At 39.9% G+C, this 25,599-nt stretch overlaps 2 protein-coding genes across 2 annotated transcripts in view; one reads left to right on the top strand and one right to left on the bottom strand.

Moving 5' to 3' along the window:
- The first annotated feature begins 275 nt into the window (after positions 1-275).
- LOC115215658 overlaps positions 276-25,599 on the top strand; it is a 27,114-nt gene continuing 1,790 nt past the window's right edge. The window contains exons 1-4 of the mRNA XM_029784916.2: positions 276-353; positions 14,969-15,114; positions 16,949-17,062; positions 20,361-20,503. Of these exons, the coding sequence (XP_029640776.1) occupies positions 339-353; positions 14,969-15,114; positions 16,949-17,062; positions 20,361-20,503 (418 nt within the window). The 5' untranslated portion in view covers positions 276-338. The remainder of the gene's footprint in view (positions 354-14,968; positions 15,115-16,948; positions 17,063-20,360; positions 20,504-25,599) is intronic.
- LOC115215657 (D-3-phosphoglycerate dehydrogenase) overlaps positions 24,640-25,599 on the bottom strand; it is a 25,028-nt gene continuing 24,068 nt past the window's right edge. Inside the window, exon 11 of the mRNA XM_029784915.2 lies at positions 24,640-24,886. Within this exon, the coding sequence (XP_029640775.1) occupies positions 24,708-24,886 (179 nt within the window). The 3' untranslated portion in view covers positions 24,640-24,707. The remainder of the gene's footprint in view (positions 24,887-25,599) is intronic.

Here is a 25,599-nt window from a genome sequence, read left to right as displayed (position 1 = left end):
TTAACCATACCAACCATACAAGCGTCAATTGTAAAACAAAAGAATTATTATAGTACAAAATCCTGTTTGTGTGAATGCATGAGAATCAACGATGAATGGAAAATACATAATCACTTCACATCCAACTAAATTCAAAAGGATTGGTTTAATTATTAGAACTGTTATCCTGTTTTCTGGTAAATTAAATTTATATTTAGCAAAAAAAAAAAAACCCTACTTCAAATCTTCTACTTATTTGATGCATTTTTTTTTTGCATCTCAGTTTATTACAAACTTCACACACTTACACATATATTGAAGAAACGAAAGAATATCAAGATACGTGGCCCCCAGATAGCATGGCCTTGTTAATGGTAAGTTAATGGTATGCTCCTTGCTTTTCACCCTAAAATAAGAGAATGTTTCTAAAGGTTTTAAAAAGCAACTCTTTATTGAGTTTCAATTTCATTTTAATAAATTTTTTGTACTTGCTGAGAAAAAATCCTATTTTATTACATGTGTATATTATATTATATTATATATAAAGGCAAAATTACTAAGCCACCCATTTAATTTTATATATATATATATGTTGCCACTGTACCTTTTTCTGTTTTCTATCCCTGTTTATTTCTGTGTTCCTTTCTGTGGAAGAGCGTAGGCTTGAAATGTAAAAGATTTTTCTCACTTCCTGAGCATTAAACTAATACATCTGTTTGTTGTTTACACACCTGTCTTCGTTTTTTGCTTTTTTTGTAATTTCTCACTATACATACATACATACATACAAAATAATAATAATAATAATAATAATAAAATATATATATATATATAATATATATATATATATATATATATATATATATAAATTTATAGGTATAAATTATTTAAATAATTTTAAAAATTTTAACTTTAAATTTAAATTTTGAATTTTATATTTTATTAATTAATTTTATTTCTATGTATTGGTTTATGATTTTCACTGTTTGATTTGCTTAATAGTGGTTTTATCTCTAATTTAATATATATATATATATATATATAATATATATATATATATATATATACATATATATTTTAATTTAGAGATAGTAGACCCCTACATCTCACCATATAAAATGAATTTTTATTTTAAATACCTACTGTTTTATTACTTGGCAACACGTGTTTCATGAGGTACATCCTCATGATAAAGTGATATAAGGGCCTGATGATTTGGGTTACATTTTAAGAAGGGTCCCAGGAAAACACGGAGTGGTTTAGTAACCGGAGGATGTACCTCATGAAACACGTGTTGCCAAGTAATAAAACAGTAGGTATTTAAAATAAAAATTCTTTTTTATATGGTGAGATGTAGGGGTCTACTATCTCTAAATTAAAATATATTTCTTCATTGAGAATAATTTGAACCTCTGTTATGCCGGAATTTTTATTCCCTAACAAATAAAATTTATATTCATATATATGCATATATAAATATATATATATACATATATATATGTTCATATATAAATATATATACATATGAAAATATATATATGTGTGTGTGTGTTTTAATGGGGAAGGCCAGTTTATGGGATTACCCTGAGTTTCCTGAACATAAAGGGTTTAGCGTTATGGCATATCGTCAGACCCCAAAACCTGTTGACCTAAGACCTCTTCAAAACAGGTTTTGGGATCTGACAATATGCCGTAAAGCTAGACCCTTTATGGATGGAAAACTCAGGGTAATTCCATAAACTGGCCTTCCCCATTAAAATATACACCACTCTACAGCTTAGATGGTGCTTCCTCTCCGGATTTGTGTTTTCTACAAATCACACACACACGCATATAGTATTGTGTCTGAGGAGAGTCGTTCTCTTTTAATGCCTTATTAATTAACACATTCACTGAATTAATTTCCACCCATTTACTTATTTATTTTTTCTAAAATTTCGTTGTCTTGCAACCTCTACAGAGCTGCATTCTTTTTGTTTGTTTGTTTGTGCACATGTGTGTGCATAAGTGTGCATGTGTATACACATATGTATGTATGTGTGTATGTATGTATGCATGTGTGTATGTATGTGTGTATGTGTGTGTGTATGCATATATATATGTATGTGTGTACGTTTTTATATATGTGTATTCTGTATATCCATGAGTTTGTGTGTTTGTGTGTGTACTTCTATCTCCTTGTGTGTGTATATGGTCATGTGTTTCAGTCTTCTTTTGTGTGTGTGTGTGTGTGTGCTTGTCTATCTGGATTACCTACCCTAGACTATTGCAGTACCTGGTCCTGCATCTAGATGGAGTCGATGGTATCTTTGGTACAATACAATGGTGGAATGTTCTGGCATTTGTATAACACTCAATGCCAAAATTAGGATCTAGCCCCTCTAGAGTTTTCCATATGTAGATAATTGCATATGTCTCATGCCTTTGCTCCAGGGAGTAAAGTTGCAGTTTTCTCCCATCTTCACTCTAGGGAGTAGAGTCCCAGTAGCTCAGCTGTTCCATTGATGCAATGTTGCTCAAATGAATCCCAAGATCATACACTGTACGTGTTTTTAGGATTTCTGCTCCTAGAGGGAGCTTGTGGTTGAGGCAGATGCAGGAAGACATGGGATGAAGTGGTGAAGCATGATCTTCAAGCTTTGGGCCTCACAGAGGCAATGACTAGTGACCGAGACCTTTGGCGGTACACGGCGCTTGAGAAGACCCATCAAGCCAAGTGAAATCACAGTCATGGCTGATGCTGGTACCAGGTAACTGGCAACCATGCTAGTGGTATGTACAGAGCACCATTCAAGTATCGGACCTCATAGAGGCAAAGTGGCTGAGTTCCTTTCAAGCACTGGGCCTCACGGACGCAAAGTGGTTGAGTTCCTTTTGAGCACTGGGCCCCAAGGAGGCAAAGTGGCTGCATTTCTTTTGAGTGTTGGGCCTCATGGAGGCAATGACTGAGACCTTTGGCATTATGTCATGCTTGAGAAGAAGATCCATCAAACTGAGCAAAATTGCAGTCATGGAAGGTACCGGTGTCACACAAATGGCACCCATACCAGTGGCACATAAAAGCACCCATTACACACTCGGAGTGGTTGGCGCTAGGAAAGGCATCCAGCTGTAGAAACCTTGCCAAATCAGACTGGAGTCTGGTGCAGCCTTCCAGCTTACTAGCCCTGGTCAAACCGTCAAACCCATGCCAGCATGGACAACGGACTTTAAATGATGATATATATATATATTATTTTTTTTTTCACACTGGCAGCAGCAATGTTAAACCTATTCATTCAGTTATGTTACCCTAAATTCTAAAATTCCATCTCCTCATGTTCTGTCTTCAACCAGCTTAACTCTGGTCTCTCTCTTCTTCTTCATTTTCTCTCTCAGTTTCATTAACCACTTGCTTCTCCCAACACCCCACTCCACCCTATACAAACTAGCTCATTCAGATTCTTCTACCTCGTATTTTAATACCTCACCACATGGAGTAGAAATCAAGGTGTTCAGATAAACAACTTTGTTTTCCAACTTAGCACACATCTAAAACCTCTTTTTCAATGTAAATTATAATTACTTTATTATTTAATTTCATTAGCTATATATTTCATTATCTATCTATGTAAACACAGTTTTGTCTTCCATGCCAATATGTTTTGAGAAAAAACTTAAGGTCCCTTCACTCAACCCCCTCTTTCTCCCTTCTTCCTCTCTTTCACTCATTTATTATTGTCATTTTATTCATTCATTTATCTAATTTTGTCACACCTTGGCTGACCGAAAACTTTTGGTTATAGCTCTAGCTAAGAATGCAAATGCCCAGTTCTATCTCATTATTATTATTACTATTCTTTCATATTGTCAGCCTGAGTTTTTGCCGTTTCACAGTGCACCCTCCCTTCCCACCCCACCACCTATACCAGAAGTCTCTATCCTCTGACTTCTATCAGATGTCTTTCCCATGAACACCTCCAAAGGCTTAATTTTTCCCCCCATTCCTACTTAGGGTTTATCTCCTATGTAATGCAGTAATTATGTAGTGCATAAAATGATGGTGTAGTGTATGCAGACTGAAAGCTATTGTATGTTTATGAGTTCTGCCAAATGTGAGCTTTCTTTTCAGGTACATGATGCTGCTGTCTTCCATCCCAGGGTTTTGCGGGCCCACACCTTCCACGCCCTCAGAGTTGGCACACTTAATGCTGGCATGTTGAAAGGTAGGTCTGGTGAGATTGTTCAAATGCTTGAACGAAGATGTGTAGATTTGTGCTGCATCCAAGAAGTTAGATGGGGAGGAAGTTCTGCTAGGTTCCTCACAGACAAAGAACATAGATATAAGATTTTCTGGGTAGGGAACAGTGATGGGGCCGGGGGCATGGGTATACTTCTTGCAGGGAAATGGGTTGATAAGGTAATCAAGTTAGTCAGAGTCTGTGATAGAATACTTAAGATTAAATTAGTGCTGCAACATGGATTAGCAACCATTATCTCAGCTTATGCCCCTCAGCCAGGGCTAACTGACGAAGAGAAAGATTGATTTTATGACCCCCTCTTGCAGACTACCTCCTCAACAAATGACAGGGACCTTCTCTTTGTGGCTGGCAACTTCAACGGGCATGTTGGACAATGTGCAGAGGACTTCTATGGCATACATGGTGGCTATGGTTTTGGTTCCCACAATGAGGAGGGAACCAGGCTGCTGGAGTTCTGCAATGCAAATGATCTTATGGTCACCTATTTACCTACCGATCTGGTGGACACACTAGTCAAATTGATTAAGTTCTCACCAGGAAATGGGGAAAGATGGCTACAAATAAATGCCCAAACCTTCCAAGGTGAAGAATGCACCCCACAACATAGATTAGTAGTTAGCAACTTCAGAATCAGGGCTAAATGGATGCCCAGAAGACGACCAGCTTGGAGAAGAAGGGTCTGGAAGCTTAAGGATCCTGTGAATGGACAGAGATTTAGAAACGTATTACTCAAATCTTTTGACGAAATAGAGGGGGATATAGCATCACATGATATGGAAGACAACTGGGGGTTCCTACAGGACAACCTGTTGAGGGCTATTGACCAGATCTGTGGATGGTGCAAAGTCCCCTCTTGACTCAAGGTAATGTGGTGATGGAACAGTGTAGTTGACAGAGTCATAAGGGAAAAGAAACAGGCATGGAAGGATTAGAAGAACGGTGATAGTAGGGAATTGTATCAGATTGCCAGAAGGGGAGTTAGGAGACAGGTTTACTTAGTCTGGGGGGAGGCAGATAAGAATTTCCCACAAAAATTGGCTACACCCCATTTTCAACCATGACTTTTACCAGTTTTGACATATTTTGTTCAAACTGGATGCCTGCATTACTTAGGACTCCAAAAAAAAAAAAAAACAATCGATGAGCTGAAAAATTGATAAACCGATACCATGCTGGAGCACCGCCTTTAGTCGAGCAAATCAACCCCGGAACTTATTCTTTGTAAACCTAGTACTTATTCTATCGGTTCTTTTTGCAGAACCGCTAAGTGACAGGGACATAAACACACCATCATCGGTTGTCAAGCAATGCTAGGGGGACAAACACAGACACACAAACACACACACATATATATATATATATATACATATATACGACGGGCTTCTTTCAGTTTCCGTCTATCAAATCCACTTACAAGGCTTTGGTCGGCCCGAGGCTATAGTAGAAGACACTTGCCCAAGATGCCATGCACTGGGACTGAACCTGGAAGCATGTGGTTGGTAAGCAAGTTACTTATCACACAGCCACTCCTGCGCCTTCGTACAGAAAATTTCTATAATGGGACCAGAAGGTTCCTGATACCTGTGGAGTATCTCCTTCTCCCATTACAATTGTTTTTTGTAGTCTTAGGATTCTGGAACTCAAAGAAGAAGAGGCTTACAAGCAGATGCAATTCAATCGTTGTTTATTTGGTTCTCATTTCATGGGGTTTGCGCCCCGGGGACCATCTGTATGTCAGCATGTAGTTCGTTAGCCCCGTTCGCAAGAGGTACATTACCTCTGGAGATAACGGGTAAAGTTAGAGCAGGTTAAGAATCTTCTGTGAGCTGCTAGTGTTGTTCAACGTGAGTGCCAATGCAAGAGAAAAGAACGTGTTGATCAATACACCTCCTTAAATAGATGTTGCCCACGAGAGCCTCGCTGTGGTCTCGTGCATGGTAAACATGGTTGTAGGTGAGATTTTGCTCTTGTCTTGGACCTGGCAATGGCCGCAGGTGAGATCTCGTACAAAATGGTGCTGGCTTCTTGTATCACACTACAGGAGTTCCCTCCTGAGAACGCCAGTGCAAAAATTAGAATGACTGGAGCAGGCACAAGAAAGCAAAGATGGTCACCAATCACAAACAAGATGTGGTACAAAACCTCTCTATATATAAAGCTGAAGTTGTCTGTGTATGGCAGGTTTGGTAGCCTTCAACTAACACTATCTCCTCCGAAACCCTGCAGCGCAAGTTGACCAAAATTGAGATTATGATAGAAGAAGGCTTGCTCTTCATGCCGTAGAAGAAAAAATTCAAATCGGACCATGTTAACACAAAAAATTATTTACATCAAAAACGTGCTTTTTTTCTATGAAAATCCCTATTTTTTAACCATTTTTTGACTGCTGTGTCGCCATTTTTTGGTGTATTTCAACCAGAAAAATGTTCACTTAAAGAGAATAAGAAGCTACATAATGCAAAATTTTTACTTTTCAAAAATTCCTATTCTAAAGGGTTGAAACAAACCCTGCTAGTATAATATAAAATATGAAATTGAGAAAAAACAATCACAAGCAATATAAAAGGAGCATGCACAAAATATTATTTTACAGAGTTCAATGACAAGGCATTGGTAATGTTCAGCAGACGAGAAAACGATTGTCTGTCAGAGGAAGAAAAAAGAAAAAAGTTAGATGTAAATAGTTCTAGTGAGTTTTTGGGGTCAATGCATAGTGTGGCCTGTCCTGGTGGCATAGGGTTTGTTTGTGTTAGGTAGTGATGACAAAGGTGGAGATGTAAGTGATGGTGTGGTCAAAGGTGCATGTGCAGGTGGATTTATATGTGGTTGCAAAGGATCAAAAGTGGGCATGGTTGGGGTGTCATCGAAGGGTGTGGACACCTCAAAATGTGCCCTTTTAAGTCTGTCGACCGACACGGTCTCTGCCTAACCATTGATGTTGAGACTAAAAGTTTTGGGTGTGCACGATAGCACACAAAATGGTCCCTTATAAGGAGAAATGAGAAGTCCCTTGACAGAATCATCCTGAACAAAAACATGAGTCCATTTGTTAATGTCCGGTGGGACGTGAGAGGGAATAGACTGGTCACACAGATGCATGGGTGGAAGACTTGAGAAATACGAGCAAAGTCTGGTGACATACGACATTGGATCAGGACGTGAAGAATTGTCTGGCACCAACATTGTGCCAAGATGGTACCGTAAAGGAGTTCATCAGAGGAGAACCCTAAGTCTGTTTTAACAGCAGTGCGACAACCAAGAAGAACGATAGGCAGGAATTCTGTCCAAGACTGTGGATCAGGAGTGGCACGTGAAGCAGCTTTCAGTTGCCTGTGAAAGCGTTCAACCATCCCGTTGGAAGCTGGATGGTAGCTGGTCATACGAATGTGATGAATGCCTAGGATTTGCGACAATTCATGAAATAAAGAAGCTTCAAACTGGTGTCCACAATCAATGGTTATTTTAGCTGGGACACCAAAGCGAGCAATCCAGTTAGAAACAAAAGCTCAAGCAACTGACTCAGCGGAAATGTCCACTATTGGAATGGCTTCAGGCCAATGACAGAAACGATCGACGCATATCAACATGTAAGAGAACCCACGACTGACAGGCCATGGTCTAACCAGATCAATGTGGACATGGCGAAAGTGAGTCTCCAATGGAGAAAACTGTCCAAGAGGAGCATGAATGTGCCTGTGGACTTTAGAATGCTGGAATTTCACACAAGAGTGTGCCCAAACGGTGATCATATCGCACACATTAGGCCAGAAAAACCGAGCCATCATAAGCTTCACAGAGGCAGCAATGCCAGGATGTGACAGTGAATGCAAGGCATTGAAAACAGAATGCTGGGGGCGGGGTCACAGGTACAAATGGTCTGGGAGAACCAGTAGCTGTGTCATAAAGGATTGTACTTTCAGATAGGCAAACTTGCAACAGGACAGCTTGGTGAAAGTCAGATCCAATGTGTCCAGAGCTGGCTGATCCTGTGCAATGGCAGTTAAATCGATTGCAGCAGGAGATGAAAGTGAACTTACAGGGAGATGAGAGTGCATCAGCAGGTATGTTCTCTGTTCCAGGTATATGCCAAATGTCACTCGTGAGCTGGGAAATGCAGTCCAGGTAACAAAAAGCACGAGGCGAGTGTTTGTCCAATTTGGATGTCAGAGTAAATTTAAGGGGCTTGTGATCAGTATAAATCACAAAATCCTGGCCCTCGAGTTGATGCTGAAAGGGACGAATTGACAGGTAGATCGGTAAGAGTTCATGATCAAATGTACTGTAATGACATTCAACTGGTTTTAATTGACGAGAAAAAAATGCCACAGGCCGAGTTTGATTGTTGATGGTATGTTGCAAAACAGCACCAACCGCAGAATCTGGTGCATCAACTGTTAAAGAGAGACGATGTGCAAGCAAAGGGACAGAAGCTATTTCCTTCTTGATTGACTCAAACGAAGATAATGCCTCGGCAGAGAGTGATAGGAGCATCTCTTTTTGTATTTGCTTGCAGTAGTTCAGTCAATGGAAGTGACTTGTCTGCACAATCACAAATGAAGCATCTATAGAAGTTGACGATTCCCAAAAAGTGACGCAATTGGTGTAGAGAAGTGGGAGGTGAGATGTGTTGAATTCCATCGACTTTGGAAGGGAAAGGTCTGATACCATTTGAGTCGATGTAATGCCCCAGAAATTCCAGAGGGGACTGCCTGAAAACACACTTATCGAGGTTGATTCACACATATTAGTTGCGAAGACACTGAAAAAGTTGAGATAAGTGTTGGAGATGATTTTCATACGTGTCGCTAGCTATGAGCAAATCATCGATATAAGTGAGCACAAAATCAAGTCCACAGACAACTTCATTGATAAACCTCTGGAATGTACTCGTTGCATTCTGCAAACCAAAGCTCATAAATAGGAGGTACGGCAGTTTTGGGAATGTCATCAGGGTTCATTGGAATCTGATGATAAGCCCGGTTGAGGTCAACCTTGGAAAAAATGGTACAAATATGCAAGTTCGAAGATAAATTCTGGAGATTCTTTATAGGATAGCTATCGGGAACAGTGACCGCATTTAAATGTCTGTAATCCCCCACTGGGCGAAAGTCTGAAACCCCTTTCCTTGCCAAATGTAGAGGAGATGCCCAAGGGCTGGTGGAGGGGCGAATAAGGCTAAGTTGAAGCATATATTCAAACTCAGAACAAGCCTTTTTGAGCCAATCAGGAGCGAGATGCTGCGGACGCGAAAAAACGGGTGGTCCAGAAGTAGTGATATAATGGCGAGTTGAGTGTTTGACTGTGGCCAGTATGGATTGGACATTCGGCGGCAGCCAAGACAAAAATAATTTTCGGAGCAGAGAATTGTCCTCTGGTGATGTGTCGCTGAGTTCAGGTAAATGACGAAGAAACTCAGATGGCATCAGCGTCTGGAATTTGCTGTTGGCAGATTGGGTGTTCCGTTGGAGAACCTCAGATTTAATGGACGCACAAGTCACGTCTGAATGTGGGTCAGTGATAAGATCTCTCACTGGGCGTGCAAGAAGGGTAGGAATCCCACAGCACAATAGACTTAGTTGCTGTTTGAGAGGCACCGCATGGACCGAAAAATAGGCATCCAACTGGGCAAACCAAAGCGTGATGTCACCAGAGTATGCTGGTAAATGGGGAAGACTCATTTTATTTTTTCTTTACAGAGGAGGGAAAAGAAAGGACCAAAGAACTTACAAAGTGTTGCTGGAACAGTAACGTGTGTGCAAAAAAAAATTTTACTTAACAAAATTTTTGATTTTTTTTTCTTTGTGTACAGTGTGTAGTAATAAAAAAAAATTTTTTTCCTTTTTTTTTTAGTCACCAAACCTGTGTTGCAGTCTGCTGAAAAAGAAATGTTTGTGTGCTCCTTTTTTTTTGTATTTTTTCTGTTGTTGTTTAAGAAACCATCAGCAAATGGTGGGCAAACTGGTAATGTTGTGTTTCACCACGTGAGGCAACCCAGATATTGTGGTAGACAGGAATGATGGCTGGAAGTTGATGGTCAGCTTGCTTGAAGTGTTCTTCCGTAGGTGAATTTGGTGTATTTACTGGTAACAAACGTTGATGGTCAATATTATGGGAGAAATTACTTCAACAGGAGATTATTTGAAAGAATTCCATGTATTTTCCTTGCATATTCTTCTAGATACGAGTTTAGGGCGAAGAACCTGAATTCTAAAGGTTCACTTGAATGAGAGAAGATATCCTGACGTTGGGCCATTGATTTTTGGTTGAGAATGCAAGTGAAAGCTGCCATTCTGTAGTTCAAGTGAGGCATCTGCAACAATAAAGCTTTGCGGCTGCTGAAAATCCTTTTTCTATGTCGGGGTCACCATTTTATAATGGTGAGCTGCTGATGTTGCTGCTGCTATTAGGGTCAGCATACACCTTAGTTTCATAGATGACTCCCTTGGTTTTGCAGTTGCTTCTCACTGGGCATCTGTTATGGTCCCTGCATGAGCATCCTGCCTCTGCTTGTGGTCTAGGGGTCTGGACTAAAAATTACCATCAAGATTACCATCTCACCACCGTGAACTTCTTGGAATGAAAAGTCAACTGTTAATTGATAATCTAATTATCAGAAACTGCAAGAGAAGACACACAAACCTGAGCATGGCATGAATTAATTATCATACAGCATACAGTATGATACAATGTGCTTGGGTAACAAGAACCATGGAAATATGTGGGGTAGCAGAAAACACAAGAAACTTTATATGGAACAGTATGAAATGTTGGAAAACTGAATTGACAGCAGGGAATGAGGTATTAGGAGAGGTAAAAATCAAGAGAGGAATCTTCCAGTGGGACAGTGTCCCCCCACTGATCTTTGTGCTAGGAATTATTCTCTTGAGTGAAACACTGCAGAAGACAAAGCTGAAGTATGATCCGGTAAGCGGTAAGGGAAAACTGAACCCCCTGCTATTCATGGATGACTTGAAGTTGTTAACAAAATGTGAGGCAGAACTGGACAGCTTAGTCCAGTCTGTGCGGATTTTCTTAAGATGGAGTTCAACTCTCAAAATGTGCTACAATAGTGATGAGAGGAGGAAAGTATTGTCAGGAGAGAAGGCATATGTATGCCAAGTGGTGAAATGATGAAGGAAATTGAACCTGAATCCAGATATAGATATCTAGGAATACTTGGAACAGATGGAATTAAGCACAACGATATGAATGGAAAGAAAGAAAATGTAGCTGCAGTGGGTGAGAAAATTGTTGGTTTCAAAGCTGAATGCCAGAAACATACAAAATGATATCAAAAAGCTCTTGGACTATAGTTCTGTAGCATATCAACAGATGACAGCACACAGTTGCATGCAGAGTAAGAGCTGGCAGTGTCCGTCATGAGGCAGGGTGCCAAATGACATCACTGTTTACTTACCAAGATGTGAAATTTGTGTTTTTGTGATTATGTGTATTGCTGTAGTCTGTGGTTTTGTCATGGTCAAGAACAAAAAGCCAGCATGAAATTTTGTTTAAAACTTGGGATGTCTATTACAGAGACATTGAGCATGCTTTGGTAAGCTTATGGGGATGAGGCAATGGGTTTATGCCATGCTTTAAGTGGCATGGGTTCTTCAAGAGTGGAAGAATGTCCCTGGAAGATGATGAGCGATCCAGAAGAGCTGCCATAAGTGTTAACTCTAGAAATGTGGTTTTGTGCATCAAGAATTCCTCCTCACCCAGGCCCAGGCCATCGATTGAGAGTTCTACTGTTTTAAAGAATTTGAGGGAGGACATTTGATGAAAGTGACCGGATCCATGAAGCATAAAGAATTGGATTCTTCACAGAGCTCTCTTCACTCGTGAGTTTCTCACCAAAAACAACATGGTATCATTTCTGCACCTGCCCTATTTGCCAGATTAAGCAGCTGCAGACTTCCATCCCTTCCCCAAGATGAAAATGCAGCTCAAATATCATCGTTTTAACACTGTTGTCAAGACCCAGAGTGAATTGCACAGGGACCGGTACATTGCTGCACAAGGAGACTCCTTTGGAGGCAATGATGTTAAAACTTGGGTAATTAAGTTATTTTTGCGTAAACATAATTAGTACCTTGTAATTTCAGCAATAAACTTGCATGTAGTCACAGTAGTTTGGTATAGTGCTGGGATTCTGGAGTGGACAGAGCAGAAGCTAAAGGAGTTGGACAGGAAGACAAGAAAGCTCTTAATGATGCATGGAGCTCATCATCCATGTGCAGACACTGATTGCCAATAGATGAAAAGAGCAGATGGAGGAAGCGGATTGATGAGTGTGGAAGACTGCATATGTAACGAAGTAGGAAGTTTACTGAGACACCTCTCCCAAAGTAAGGAAACCTTGCTAGAGTCAGTTATGAATGAGGGAGTATTGAAAGCAGAGGAAAATAGAAAAACAGAGCAGGAATTACAAAATGAACATGAAGAAGTATTACACAACAAGGGGCTACACAATGAATTCTATGCGGCCACAACTGAAGTTGCTGGCAAATGTAAATGGGACTAGGTGAAGAAAGGAGCACTGAAGAAAGAGACTGAGAGCACCATACTGGTGGTGCCAGACCAAGTTTTGGCTGCAAATTAGAGGGTCAACTTTAGGAATGAGCAAGTGTTTCTGCTGTACCACATCTGTAACAGACTGGACAAAACCACTACCCATATCACAAATGAATGCCCTAGACTTGCCCAAAACCACAACAAGTTGTGACAACATGATGAGGTAACAAAAGTGCTACATTGGGAATTGCACAAAAAGTGGGGGTTTAGAGAGGGGCAAGATGTGGTATGAGCACGAACCACAGAGAGTGGCAGAGTCAGAGACCTGCAAAATCCTGTGGGATTTCCCAATCCAAACAGATCAGGTGCTAAAGTACAACAAGCCAGACCTAGTAGTGCTGGACAAGGTGAACCAGTGACCTCAGTACCAGGTGACCTCAGTATGTATTTCAATCTGGCATTTATTTTATCGATTTCTGCTTGATGAACTGCTGACTTTGAGACACAGGCTGCAGGCAACAAGTCCGTTATGCATGCAAAACTCCAGGAGTTCCAACAAAACCTTAGTTAAAAAAAATAAGAATAATAACAATAATAGTACTTTAAAAGGATTGACATAACTCTTCACAAAAATAAATAGACAATATGAAGGGCATGATGCAGTTGCAATAGGTATTTGTTGGTTTGAACAATTTTTTGAGTTCAAAATGAAAAGTGATACATAGAAATTCAAATTCAAAAGTTTGAATGAGGAGATCCTGCATTCCCACTTTGAAGGAATGACATCATCAGTCTTCAAATTTCAATTTTACAACTGACAAAAACAAAAAGAAAAAAAGAAAAAGAACATTTAATCAAACAGTTTGGAGTAAATACAATGAAATTCCCTTTTCATTTTGTTCATTCCTTCAGGGAGTAATGTTAATAACTCACATAATACTCCTCGTGCATTTTGAGGACTGAAAGTAAATTCAGAATATTTTCTGGGAATATGCACTTCCAGGTCTTTTTCAAAACTGCAGCCATTGATGTAAAATGTTCAGCAAGTTCTGTCAAACAACTAATATTGTGCTTGACATCATACTTGTGCCCACTGAATCTTTTTTGTTCAATTGTTCTGCTGTATAACCAATGTAAATCAAGTTGTGTTGGGTGCATTCGGCTGAGCACAGCAAATGGGGATCTCCACACACCCTACCTTCTGTATAAACTATAACATTTCTGCTATGATTCTTAACGGAATTGACTTGACTCATTACCTCTGTTGCAGCCATTTTTTCAAGATACGGTGTTCAGAAATTCCAATGTTACTTTTCTTGATGTCAGAAGTAGTGGTTAATAGTTCCCTTATATTTTTATACTAATTAAAGGCTACAATAGGCAGCTGAGGGAATATTTGTTTGAAACAAGGATATTTTTCTGCAACATGCTGGTAACTTTCATGCAACACTTTTGAAATGCCAGTGAAATTCTGGAGCCAGTTAACCACTATAGGAGTTTTTTCAAATATTTTACTTTGTTTGACTTTCCTTGCTAATCTTAGCAATTCATTTGCAATTTCCTTTAATCATGATTCACTCTAACCGCATTTGACACAATGGTGTACAAAAGCATTTGCATGTTTCCAGTAATCTCCTATATCAGTACAAATCCTTTTTATCCTCAAAAATTGAGATTTTTGATCATCATCATCATCGTCGTCGTTTAACGTCCGTTTTCCATGCTAGCATGGGTTGGACGAATGACTGAGGGCTGGTGAACCAGATGGCAGCACCAGGCTTCAATCTTGACCTGGCAGAGTTTCTACAGCTGGATGCCCTTCCTAACGCCAACCACTCCGAGAGTGTAGTGGGTGCTTTTTACGTGCCAGTCAGGTGGTACTGGCAATGACCTCGCTCAAATCTTTTACACATGCCACCGGCACAGTATCAAAATCTAAGACCAAAGAGCATTGTCTGTTAAGAAAGGGCCTAAGGGAGTTGCTGGTGGACATGGCTGTGTGGTTAGGGAGCTTCCTAGCTACATGGTTTCAGGTTCAGTCCCACTGCGTGACACTTTGGGCAGGTGTCTTCTGCTATAGCCCCGAGCCGACCGAAGCTTTGTGATTGAATTCGGTAGGCGGAAGTTACTGCCGTGTGTGTATATGTGCGTGTAGGTGCTTGTGCCTCTCCGAAAGAGAGAGAGGGAATAATAATAATAATAATAATAGTCAAACATTTTTATTTGAATTTCAGGTTCAAATAATCTGTATTCTGATAGTAGCTATTTCTGGCTTGAATGTCTGGAATGACACAACATCCTGTTTGTCATCAAGTTCCTACAATAAATATCTTGGCGCGTTTAATCATTTAGAAGGAAATGAACATCTTCCTTGTGAAACGTAAGTAGAAAATTCATTTCATTTATTGTTCAACACTTTCAATTTTTATATTCTTTTATCTTTTACTTGTTTCATTCATTAGACTGTGACCATGATGGGGCACTGCTTTGAAATTTACGACTTATCGTTTAATGTCTGCTCTCCATGGGTTGGACAGTTTGGCATGGAACTGACCAGCAGGGAGCTGTTCAGATCCAACTGTCTGTTGTGGCATGGTTTTTATGGCAGGATGCCCTTCCTTATGCCAACCACTTAACAGAGTGTGATGGGTGCTTTTTACATGCCACTGGCATGGGTGCATTGATGCAGCACCTATGCAGGTGCCTTTTATGTGGGACCAGCACTTGAAGGACAAACTTGTATTTGTGGAACACAGTGATTTTACTTAGCTTGACAAGATCCGACACAGATCCTGTCAAAGCATTCCATTCATGCTAGCATGCAAGATATGTTACAAGGAAATATATAAGAAGAATATAAACTTCTCAAACAGACATTTGTTAAAAAACATAGACCTCTCTTCAGAATGTTGATGGTGCATGGTCAGAAAATGGTGTTTTGATTTAGTTTCATTTCTTGGACTTCCACAGCTAAACCAGAAAATATTAGTTTGATATATTTGTCCAGCACAGAAATCGGTAAACAAAACATTCATTGATTCCTGTATCGGAATAAATATTTGTATGAGAAGTTTCTCTGACTTAAAACTTTACAGTCAGTGTTCTTTTACATTTGTATGTCAATGTGTGCTAGTACCACCTGAGTGGCCCCCATGCCGGTGGCACGTAAAAAGCACCCACTACACTCTTGGAGTGGTTGGCGTTAGGAAGGGTGTCCAACTGTAGAAACTCTGCCAGATCAAGATTGGAGCCTGGTGCAGCTATCTGGTTTGCCAGCCCTCAGTCAAATCGTCCAACTTATGCTAGCATGGAAAGCGGACATTAAATGATGATGATGATGATGATGATGTATGTCAGGTAAGTCACTGCATTGATCAGACAATCAGATGTCATTACACACGACTGGTTGCATTGCATTTTTTTGCATTGTTGTATCTTTCAAACAGTACCTATTCCTTTACTGCCCACAAGGGGCTACACACAGAGGGGACAAACAAGAACAGACAAACGGATTAAGTCGATTATATCGACCCCAGTGTGTAACTGGTACTTATTTAATCGACCCCGAAAGGATGAAAGGCAAAGTTGACCTCGCCGGAATTTGAACTCAGAACGTAACAGCAGACGAAATACCTATTTCTTTACTACCCACAAGGGGCTAAACACAGAGAGGACAAACAAGGACAGACAAACGGATTAAGTCGATTATATTGACCCCAGTGTGTAACTGGTACTTATTTAATCGACCCCGAAAGGATGAAAGGCAAAGTTGACCTCAGTGGAATTTGAACTCAGAACGTAATGGCAGGCAAAATACCGCTAAGCATTTCGCCCAGCATGATAACGTTTCTGCCAGCTCTTTCAAACAGTACCATCCTACTAATGGGTAGGCTGGCAGGCCAACACTCCCCCCCCCCCAACTATGTAGGGCAGTGTTACCTATTTACATCTGAGTGGACAGGAGAATTGTGAAATGAAGTGTTTTGCCCAAGAACATAAATCACCGCCAGTCTGGGAATTGAAACCACAATTTTGTAATCATAAGTGCAGCACCCTAACTTCTAAGTCACACACCTTCCCCATTTGTATATACACCATAAATGTTATTCACATCATTATTTTAATGTGAACTTATTTCAAATGGAACTTATACATTCATCCATGACCAACATTGATGAAAATAAATCCAGTTTAAATTTTTTCTTTCTTTCTAGGAGGTACTTTGTCTACACCAAAGAAACGATAAACAACACAGACAGCAAGATTAAATATCTTGCAGAAATTAATAAAACATTCCAAGAAATTAAAGTAGGAAAGTGTAAAAAAGGGTAAGGAACAATACATGTTTCATATGAAATATTCAATTTTATATTAATGATGTCTAAGAAAACATTTTTTTGTTGTTGTTTTTGCGTCCATTTAACGTCCATTGTCCATGCTGGCATGAGTTGGACAGTTTGACCAGGCTGCACCAGACTCCAGTCTGATTTGGCATGGTTTTCTACGGCTGGACGCCTTTCCTAACATAAACCACTCTGAAAGTGTAATGGGTGCTTTTACATGCCACAGGCATGGGTGTCATTTGCGTGACACCAGGGTGTGCTTACGTGCCACCAGCATGGTGGTGCCAATTTGTATAACACTGGTATCTGCCATGACTGCAATTCTGCTCGGCTTGATGGGTCTTCTTCTCAAGCAATATGTGTTTACAAAACATATTGCACTTAACACACACACACACACACGTGTGTATGTATGTGCATTTGTGCGTGTCAGTGTATATATACAGACATATATCAGTGAAATACTGAATGTGCAATACAAGAGTGCTTTCACAACTCCAGTAGCTATGCCTGACGAGTTCTTTGGCTCCTCAGATCTACACAACAAAATGGCAATTATTGATAGCATCAGCATAGATGAAACTGATGTGATATCAGCCATAGGCCCTGGCAGATTCCCAGAAATACTCCTAAAGAAATGCAAAGGGGCTCTAACTAGACCACTTGGGGTTCTCTTTCAGAGTTTCACAACAGGGAGACTTCCCAAAAAGTTAAAAGAAAGCATTATATGCCCTATCCATAAGGGAAGTAGCAGAGCAGACACTCAGAATTATAGACCTGCCTCTCTAACTTCCCATGTGTTCCTCGGAGATAATGACTTGTTTCCTGACACCCAACATGGCTTTCACTCAGGAAGAAGCTGCCTTACACAGCTTTTACAACACTATGACTGGATGTTGAAACAATTAATGAATTGCTCAAATGTAGATGTGATATATTTTGACTTTCCAAAGGCCTTTGATAAGTTCGATCATGGGATGGAATGTCACAAACTACGGAGACTCGGCATAACTGGGAAAATTGCAGAGTGGTTGCATGACTTCTTAAAAGATAGAAGCCAAGCTGTAGCAACCAATGGAGCCCTCACCATGGAAACATTAATAGAAAGTGGAGTGCCTCAAGGAACTGTATTGGAGCCACTGCTGTTCATGGTGGCTCTTTCAGACATGCCATCAGTTACACAGATAGCCACACTTACTAGTTATGCCGATGATACAAAAGTAGTACAAGCAGTCAAGGAACCTTCTGATGCTAATCTTCTACAGAAAGACCTAGATACAATATATAAATGGGCTGAGGGCATGCAATTTAATGCAGGCAAATTCCAAGCCCTCCACTACCAGCTAATTGGTGCTCAGAAGTCACAACAATGATACTTTGGACCAAAAGGAGTGGAAATCCTAGAATCACATCTGGTCTATAATCTTGGGATTGATATGAGCAGCAATGCCTCATTTCACATGCATGTCACCAAGATGGTAGCAGCGAGCAGGCAAATGGCTGACTGGATTCAGAGAACCTTCTGAACAAGGGACCAGGAAACTATGCTGGTCCTATGGAGGGCATTTGTCCTCATCCATCTGAACTACTGCTCTCAACTATGGTCACCCTACGCTATGGGATTAATAGCAGAACTTGAGGTGGTTCAGAGATACTACACAAGGAAGATTGCACCAATGGAACAGCTGAGCTACTGGTAGTGACTAAAAGAGCTCTATAGAGCGAAGACGGGAGAGATACTCAGTGATACATGTATGGAAGATACTGGAGGAGCTGGCACCAAACTTTAGAATTGAGAGTTATACCAGACCTTGAAATGGACATCACTGCACTGTTCCAAAAGTCCCAGTTGTCTCATCTAGGGCAAGGGCTATGTACTGCAATAGCTTGGGATTCAACTCCTTGCCAAATCCTCTGAGGTACCTCCATGGAGTGAGAGTAGATGCTTTCAAGAAACAATTTGACCTCTTTCTTTCCAAGATCCCAGATGAACTGATATCAAGGCAGGAAACTAAAAAGAGGGAAGCAATATCGAACTTCCTCCTTCACTAGAAGCCAAACCCATAAAATTGGCCAATTAAAAGATGATTTCAATGGTGGTGCCCCAGTATGGCTGCAGCCTGAAGGCTGAAAAATATAAAATAAAAGAATGTATGCATACATATGTACATGTATATATATATCATCATCATCATCCTCGTCCATTTTCCATGCTTGCATGGGTTGGATGAGGTCTGGAGAGCCAGTAGCTTCACCAGGCTCTAATCTGATCTGGCAATGTTTCTACAGCTGGATGCCCTTCCTAATGCCAGACACTCCAAGAGTGTAGTGGGTGCTTTTTATGTACCACTAGCATGAGAGCCAGTCATGCGGGCCTGGCATCAATCATGTTCAGATAATGCTTTTTACATTCCACCAGCATGGGGCCATTCAGGTGTTCCTGGCATTGATCATGTTTGGATAGTGCTTTTTACTTGCCACTGGCACAGGAGCCAGTCAGGCGGACTTGGCATTGACCCTGTTTGGATGGTGCTTTTTATGTGCCACCGGCATGGGAGCCAGTCAAGAAACATTATCATTGACCATGTTCAGATGATGCATTTTATGTGCAACCAGAGTCAGGGGCACTGGCCACAGCTACGATTTTGGTTTTACTTGACTCAACAGGTCTTCTCAAGCATATCATATTGCCCAACGCAGCAGGGGTACTCTTCAATGTTTGGGACATGCAAGAAATACAAAAATATGTATATATATATATATATATATATACATATATACATATAAAAGGTCCAACATACACATAGGATGAGATGAGCCTCTGTCTTTAGGTAAGAGATCTTACATTTGAGATGTTAAAGGAGATGCAATTAATCTACAAATGTTATTATGGATTGATGAGCCCGGCCACCCAAGAAACAGCTGTAGGATTTGTAATACTTTTCCTCCACACCATTAATTTTCTATATCATTTGTACTCTTTTTATATGTATACATATTTTGTATTTAATATACTTTATATACTGATTTGTTTAATTTGGTTATCCCTATATCTACTTCCATACCCAAATTCAAATCTCTTGAGCACTATTAAGTGTATTCTATGTGGAGAATATCTGGATCTCATCTATGAACTATATATATATATATATATATATATATATATACACACACACGTATACATACACACACACATTTATAGTAAAAGAAAAGCTTAAGACATGCAATGACAGAATGGTTATGCTGACAATTGTTCTTTTAATGTCTCTTGATGTCTTTGCAGAAATGGCAGAACATGTGTACAAAAGTATAAGAATATAAGTGTTTTGGTTGCCAATACGAAAACAAATTTGGAAGCCGGAAGCTCTCTTCCTGCTGATGTGATCTTTGACAAAGCACAAGTTGACAGCCACTGTCAATCTAGAGGTAAATATACAAAAGCTTATGTTTTAAAATATCTGATTGCTGTATGTGGTTTCATAAGTATCCAGATTGTTACTATGGTAACGAAGCAAAAAAATGAGTGTGAAGCCACTTGGCACAGATTGACCTTGAACTCTGCTGTGCATGTGCACTAAGTTTTAACGTTCTAACTCACTTCTGTTTACAACAATGCTTGGAGGGAAAGTGTGTAGCATGTGATTTTTGCATTGACCATGAAGGAGAAGGTTGAGCAGAGAACTGGCATCAAATTTTGCTAAAACTTGGCGATACCTGCTCAGAGGCCTAAGCAAAGTTTTCAAAAATTTTCATTGTTCTGGACATAATTAAGGAGATCTTGTGCAACTGAAACCAACACAGAAACTGCAATACATTTTAACAAGTAAATGATTTCTAACAGTGACAGATCATAATCCTCATCACTTCACATCTGTTCTTCTCACCAGCCTTCTAGATGAGTCAGGGTACCACAACTCACTTGTAAGTTTCATTCTAAGTACAGCTGAATGCCTTTCCTAGCACCAACCAATGCAATGAGCATACTGGGTGCATTTTATCATGATAGACCAGAGAGATTCTTATGTCCTTCGCTAGACAGAAAAAGTCCCCTATGTTATTTCTATTCATTTAACCAGTCTGCCAGCATGATACAAATTTTCTTATTTAAAGGGATCTAAATTAAAACCATGTTAATTTATATTCCTAACACCAGCTTAAGGACAAAATTATTTTACTAAATTCTTCAATAATTTGAAAATTGAAACAAGGAACCCTGCCACCACCACCACCACCCACCATCTTTCTTACTACCTGGAATCATTTCACTTGATATTCATCTTTTATTCTTAATAGTCCTTTTCACCTACATTTTATATTGATCACCCTCAGCCTAATTCCCTTTTCTTCTCCACCTCTGTCATTCTCTCCATACACTACACCTGCAGCTCTCCTCACTATATTCTTGCAACCAACCCAACCACATATCTCTCTCTCTAATCCTTCTCCTGAATAATCCTTACTACCCTTCTATATCATTGGTTGTCCTTCAACACTAATTCTTCATTCATTATGTTCACCCCTGACACTCCTGTGCACTCTTGCAGTCTCTACCCACCCACACTCCCTCTTCTCTCATGACTCACCTCATTTCTTGAGGGTTTCTTCTTACCCCACCCAGGTACCTCATCACTTTTTATCTCTTTGTAGCTCCACCCTCCCTTCTAAAAGTTGAGTAACCATGTAGCTACTGAACAGCAAGAAACCTGCTCTGGCCCCTTCACATCTGCTATAAAGTTGTTTTGGGATGTGTACTCTTGCAAGCTGCATGGTAACTTCACTAGTATTGGTGCCATGAATGAAAGCACCCAGTATATGCCGTAAAGTGATTGGGATCAGGAAGGGCATTCAGCTGTAGAAATCATTTCAAAATACACAGAGCACGATGCAGTCCTAGGACCCATCAGATCCTGTCAAATCCTCTAACCCATACTATTATGGGACATGGAAATTAAATGAGGATGATGATGATGATGAAAAGCAGTGTCTTTCAGCAGGAATATGATAACAAAACAGTTAATCCTTTTGATACCACCCTGGTTTTATGGTACAAAAATTCCATTTTAAAGTGATCTAAATTCAAACCTTCCATCAAAATTTTGTGTCAATTTTTATTTTTAACACCAGCTTAATAATGCAAAAGTATGTACTAAATTCTTTGTAATTGTCAAAATTAACTGAAACAAAATGATAAAATATATAGGGAGTGCAGTGCCATTCTTCCTTTCAGACAGCATGGTGCAATGAAAAAGAGAGAATACAGATTTTGATAGGGGTGTGGTGTGGTCGTCTGGATTGACTAGTGTTTAACTTAAGAATCAAAAGTAAAGTCAACCTCAGAGAGATTCAGACTCACATTAATCCTTTAGTGTTCAAATTACTCAGTCAAATACAGGGGAATCTTCCATTGAAGACAATGTAAGAATGTTCAGCAAAAGCTGAACAACCTTCACAAATGATTTGTGTATAGTGATCAAATGTGTGTGCCATATGTAAGCTCACTCACTCATCATCATCATCGTTTAACATCCGCTTTCCATGCTAGCATGGGTTGGACGATTTTGACCGAGGGCTGGCGAACCAGATGGCTGCACCAGGCTTCAATCTTGATCTGGCAGAGTTTCTACAGCTGGATGCCCTTCCTAATGCCAACCACTCTGAGAGTGTAGTGGGTGCTTTTTACGTACCACCGGCATGGGGGCCAGTCAGGCGGTTCTGGCAATGACCTCGCTCAAATCTTTTTACACATGCCACCGGCACAGGTGCCAGTAAGGTGACGTTGGTAACAATCATGCTCGAATGGTGCACTTTTACGTGCCACAGCACAGGGGCCAGTCAGGCGGTACTGGCAATGACCTCGCTCAAATCTTTTTACACATGCCACTGGCACAGGTGCCAGTAAGGTGACTCCTTCCATGAAATTGTTGTTGCCTTCCTGAACAGATGTATGGTGTACCAAACGTCAAGTGCTGACATGATTGTAGAACACCACCAGATGAAGTGTTTCTGCACAAGAACACAATGCATCATCTGGTCCAGAAACTGAAATCATGATCACAAGTGCAACACCCTAACCACTGACCAATATCATGCTTATTCCCTGTTGGTTTAAAATAATTGTGCAATATCTCATAGCTTTCAGATGTTGATAAAAGGATTGTATATTTTTAGAATGACATTGTTAGAGAGGTGTGACATTCTGGACCTGGCTGGTTTGAACATAAAACAGAACATGTGGGCCAGATGTGGCCGGTTTAAATGAACATAAATCAAGTACCTGCTGGTATTTAGCTCTTGCAAATTTTCAACAATAATTTCCTCAAATCTCTTAGAAAAGAAAATAAGTAAATTGACCCCAACACTAAGTGTTTCAAAGCATTGTGTCTGATAATTTATGGATTCTATCTTTCCACCTTTGTAAGATAAAGACTTTCTCAGCAAAATTTGAACTCAGAACATAAAAACTAGTGTGGCTGTGTGGTTAGTGCTTGTGAAAGTTTTGCACAGGAAAAGAGTACAAGTGCAGACACAGCAAGGTAACCCAAAACTTTCATTGGTACTATGCCAGGAGTATGGATACAAGGTAACAGGTGCCTGCTACCAACATACAGCAGAAAAGGAGAAGGCAAAAATTCTTTGGTATTGACTTCCAGACAGACAAGGTGTTAGAGCACCAATGGTCGAATATAATAACCTTTAGGAGGGACAGACAAGTGTGCCTAATAATTGACATGGCAGTGCTAGGAGATCAACATATGAAAGAAAGAAAGAAAAAAGATTAATAAATACAGAGACCTGAGATCGCCAAGATGTGACAGCTACAAGAGTCAAACAAAGGCTGTCCCTGTTGTCATCAGAGCATTGGGTTCAATACCACCCAACCTGAAGAAACATCTGAAAACTTTAGAAATACCCTACAATCTAGGTGTATTGCAAAAATCAGCACTTCCTGGAACTGCACACATATTGTGTAAGGTACTGTCTGTCTGGGGTCCTTGTTGTCACTTGACAGAGTACAAACCCTCGGTAGACACAATATCTCCAATCAACATCATCATAATATTTGATACTGTGCAATGTCTTAAATAATTGTTTTGGTATAAGGCCAGCAATTTTAGAGGAAGCAATAAGGTGATTACACCAACAAAGTGCTCAACTGGCACTTTATTTCACTGACCCTGGAAGAATGAAAAGCAAAGTTAATTGTAACAGAGCTTGAACTCAAAATGGAAAGTTGTAAGAAATACCACTAAGAATTTTGTCCAACAAACAATACCAGGTTGCCATTTTATCAGCATTTAACATCTGTTTTCCATGGGTTGCAACAGACTTCACTGTCGGTTTTGGTAGGGCTTGTATGGTTGGATGCCCTTCCTAATGTCAACCACTACTTTGACCCCCACTACTTGAATGCTACTTTATTTTATCAACCCCCAGAATTTGAACTCAGAGAATAATGGGTCAGAAGAAATACCACTAAAGATTTTGTCTAATGCATTGGTGCTTCTCCCAGCTGCCACCTTATCTAATAATATCAACAACAACAAAAAGACCCACAACAATAATTATAATATAGCAAATAACTTTAATGACATTTGTTTATACAATTCTCAAATAATTCCATGTCAAATGTTTAAAATGGTAATACTTCTGAGAGAGGAGAGACTGAAACTTGGAAACACATTTCAAAACCTTTTCCAGATTCAGGAGCATCCAGCTTCCCATGAGCAGTAATAACACACCAGCTTTCATTTTTCTTTTCATGTGGCATAATTATAGAAGACAGAGAGTTTCCACACACATCTTGTTTCTCTGAAGAAGATTAAATGATAAAGATAAAATAACATAAGCTACCTGTATTACATGTAAAAAAAAAGTAAACGAACTAGCATTCACCTGGAGATGACATCCCTTATGAACTCACTGTGTTTAAAAACGAAATATATTAGTAGCAGATGAAAATTGTTCACTAGCAGAGGTGAGAATGTTAAGTGTACATTTTGGCCTCTTTGGTCCTTGTCACTAGCACATACCCACTGCTGGCTGCACACTAGGACAACCGATAAAGGAAAGCAGTGACTGGGGCGGAAAAAAAAACACTAGTGTTATGGTAAGCTACCAAGCTGAATAAAAAGTGAGGCCTGAGTGAGGCCCAACACTTGGAAGAAATTCAGCTACTTTGCTTCTGTGAGGCCCAACACACAAAAAGAACTCAGCCACTTTGCCTCTGTGAGGTCCATATATATATATTCTTTTGTTTCAATCATTTGACTGTAGCCATGCTGGAGCACCACCTTCAGTCGAACAAATTGACCCCAGGACTTATTCTTTGTAAACCTAGTAGTTATTCTGTTGATCACTTTTGCTGAACTGCTAAGTTATGGGAACAAACACATCAACATCGGTTGGCAAGTGATGGTGGGGGTGGACGACAAACAGGCACACAATAGGCTTCTTTCAGTTTCTGCCTACCAAATCCACTCAAAAGGCTTTGGTCAGCTTGAGGCTATAACAGAAGACACTTG

This window comes from Octopus sinensis, linkage group LG9 (genome assembly GCF_006345805.1).
Source record: "Octopus sinensis linkage group LG9, ASM634580v1, whole genome shotgun sequence".
Taxonomy (NCBI): Eukaryota; Metazoa; Mollusca; class Cephalopoda; order Octopoda; family Octopodidae; genus Octopus; species Octopus sinensis.
Note: the sequence above shows the minus strand (reverse complement) of the source record. Positions and strands in the feature narration are given on the sequence as shown.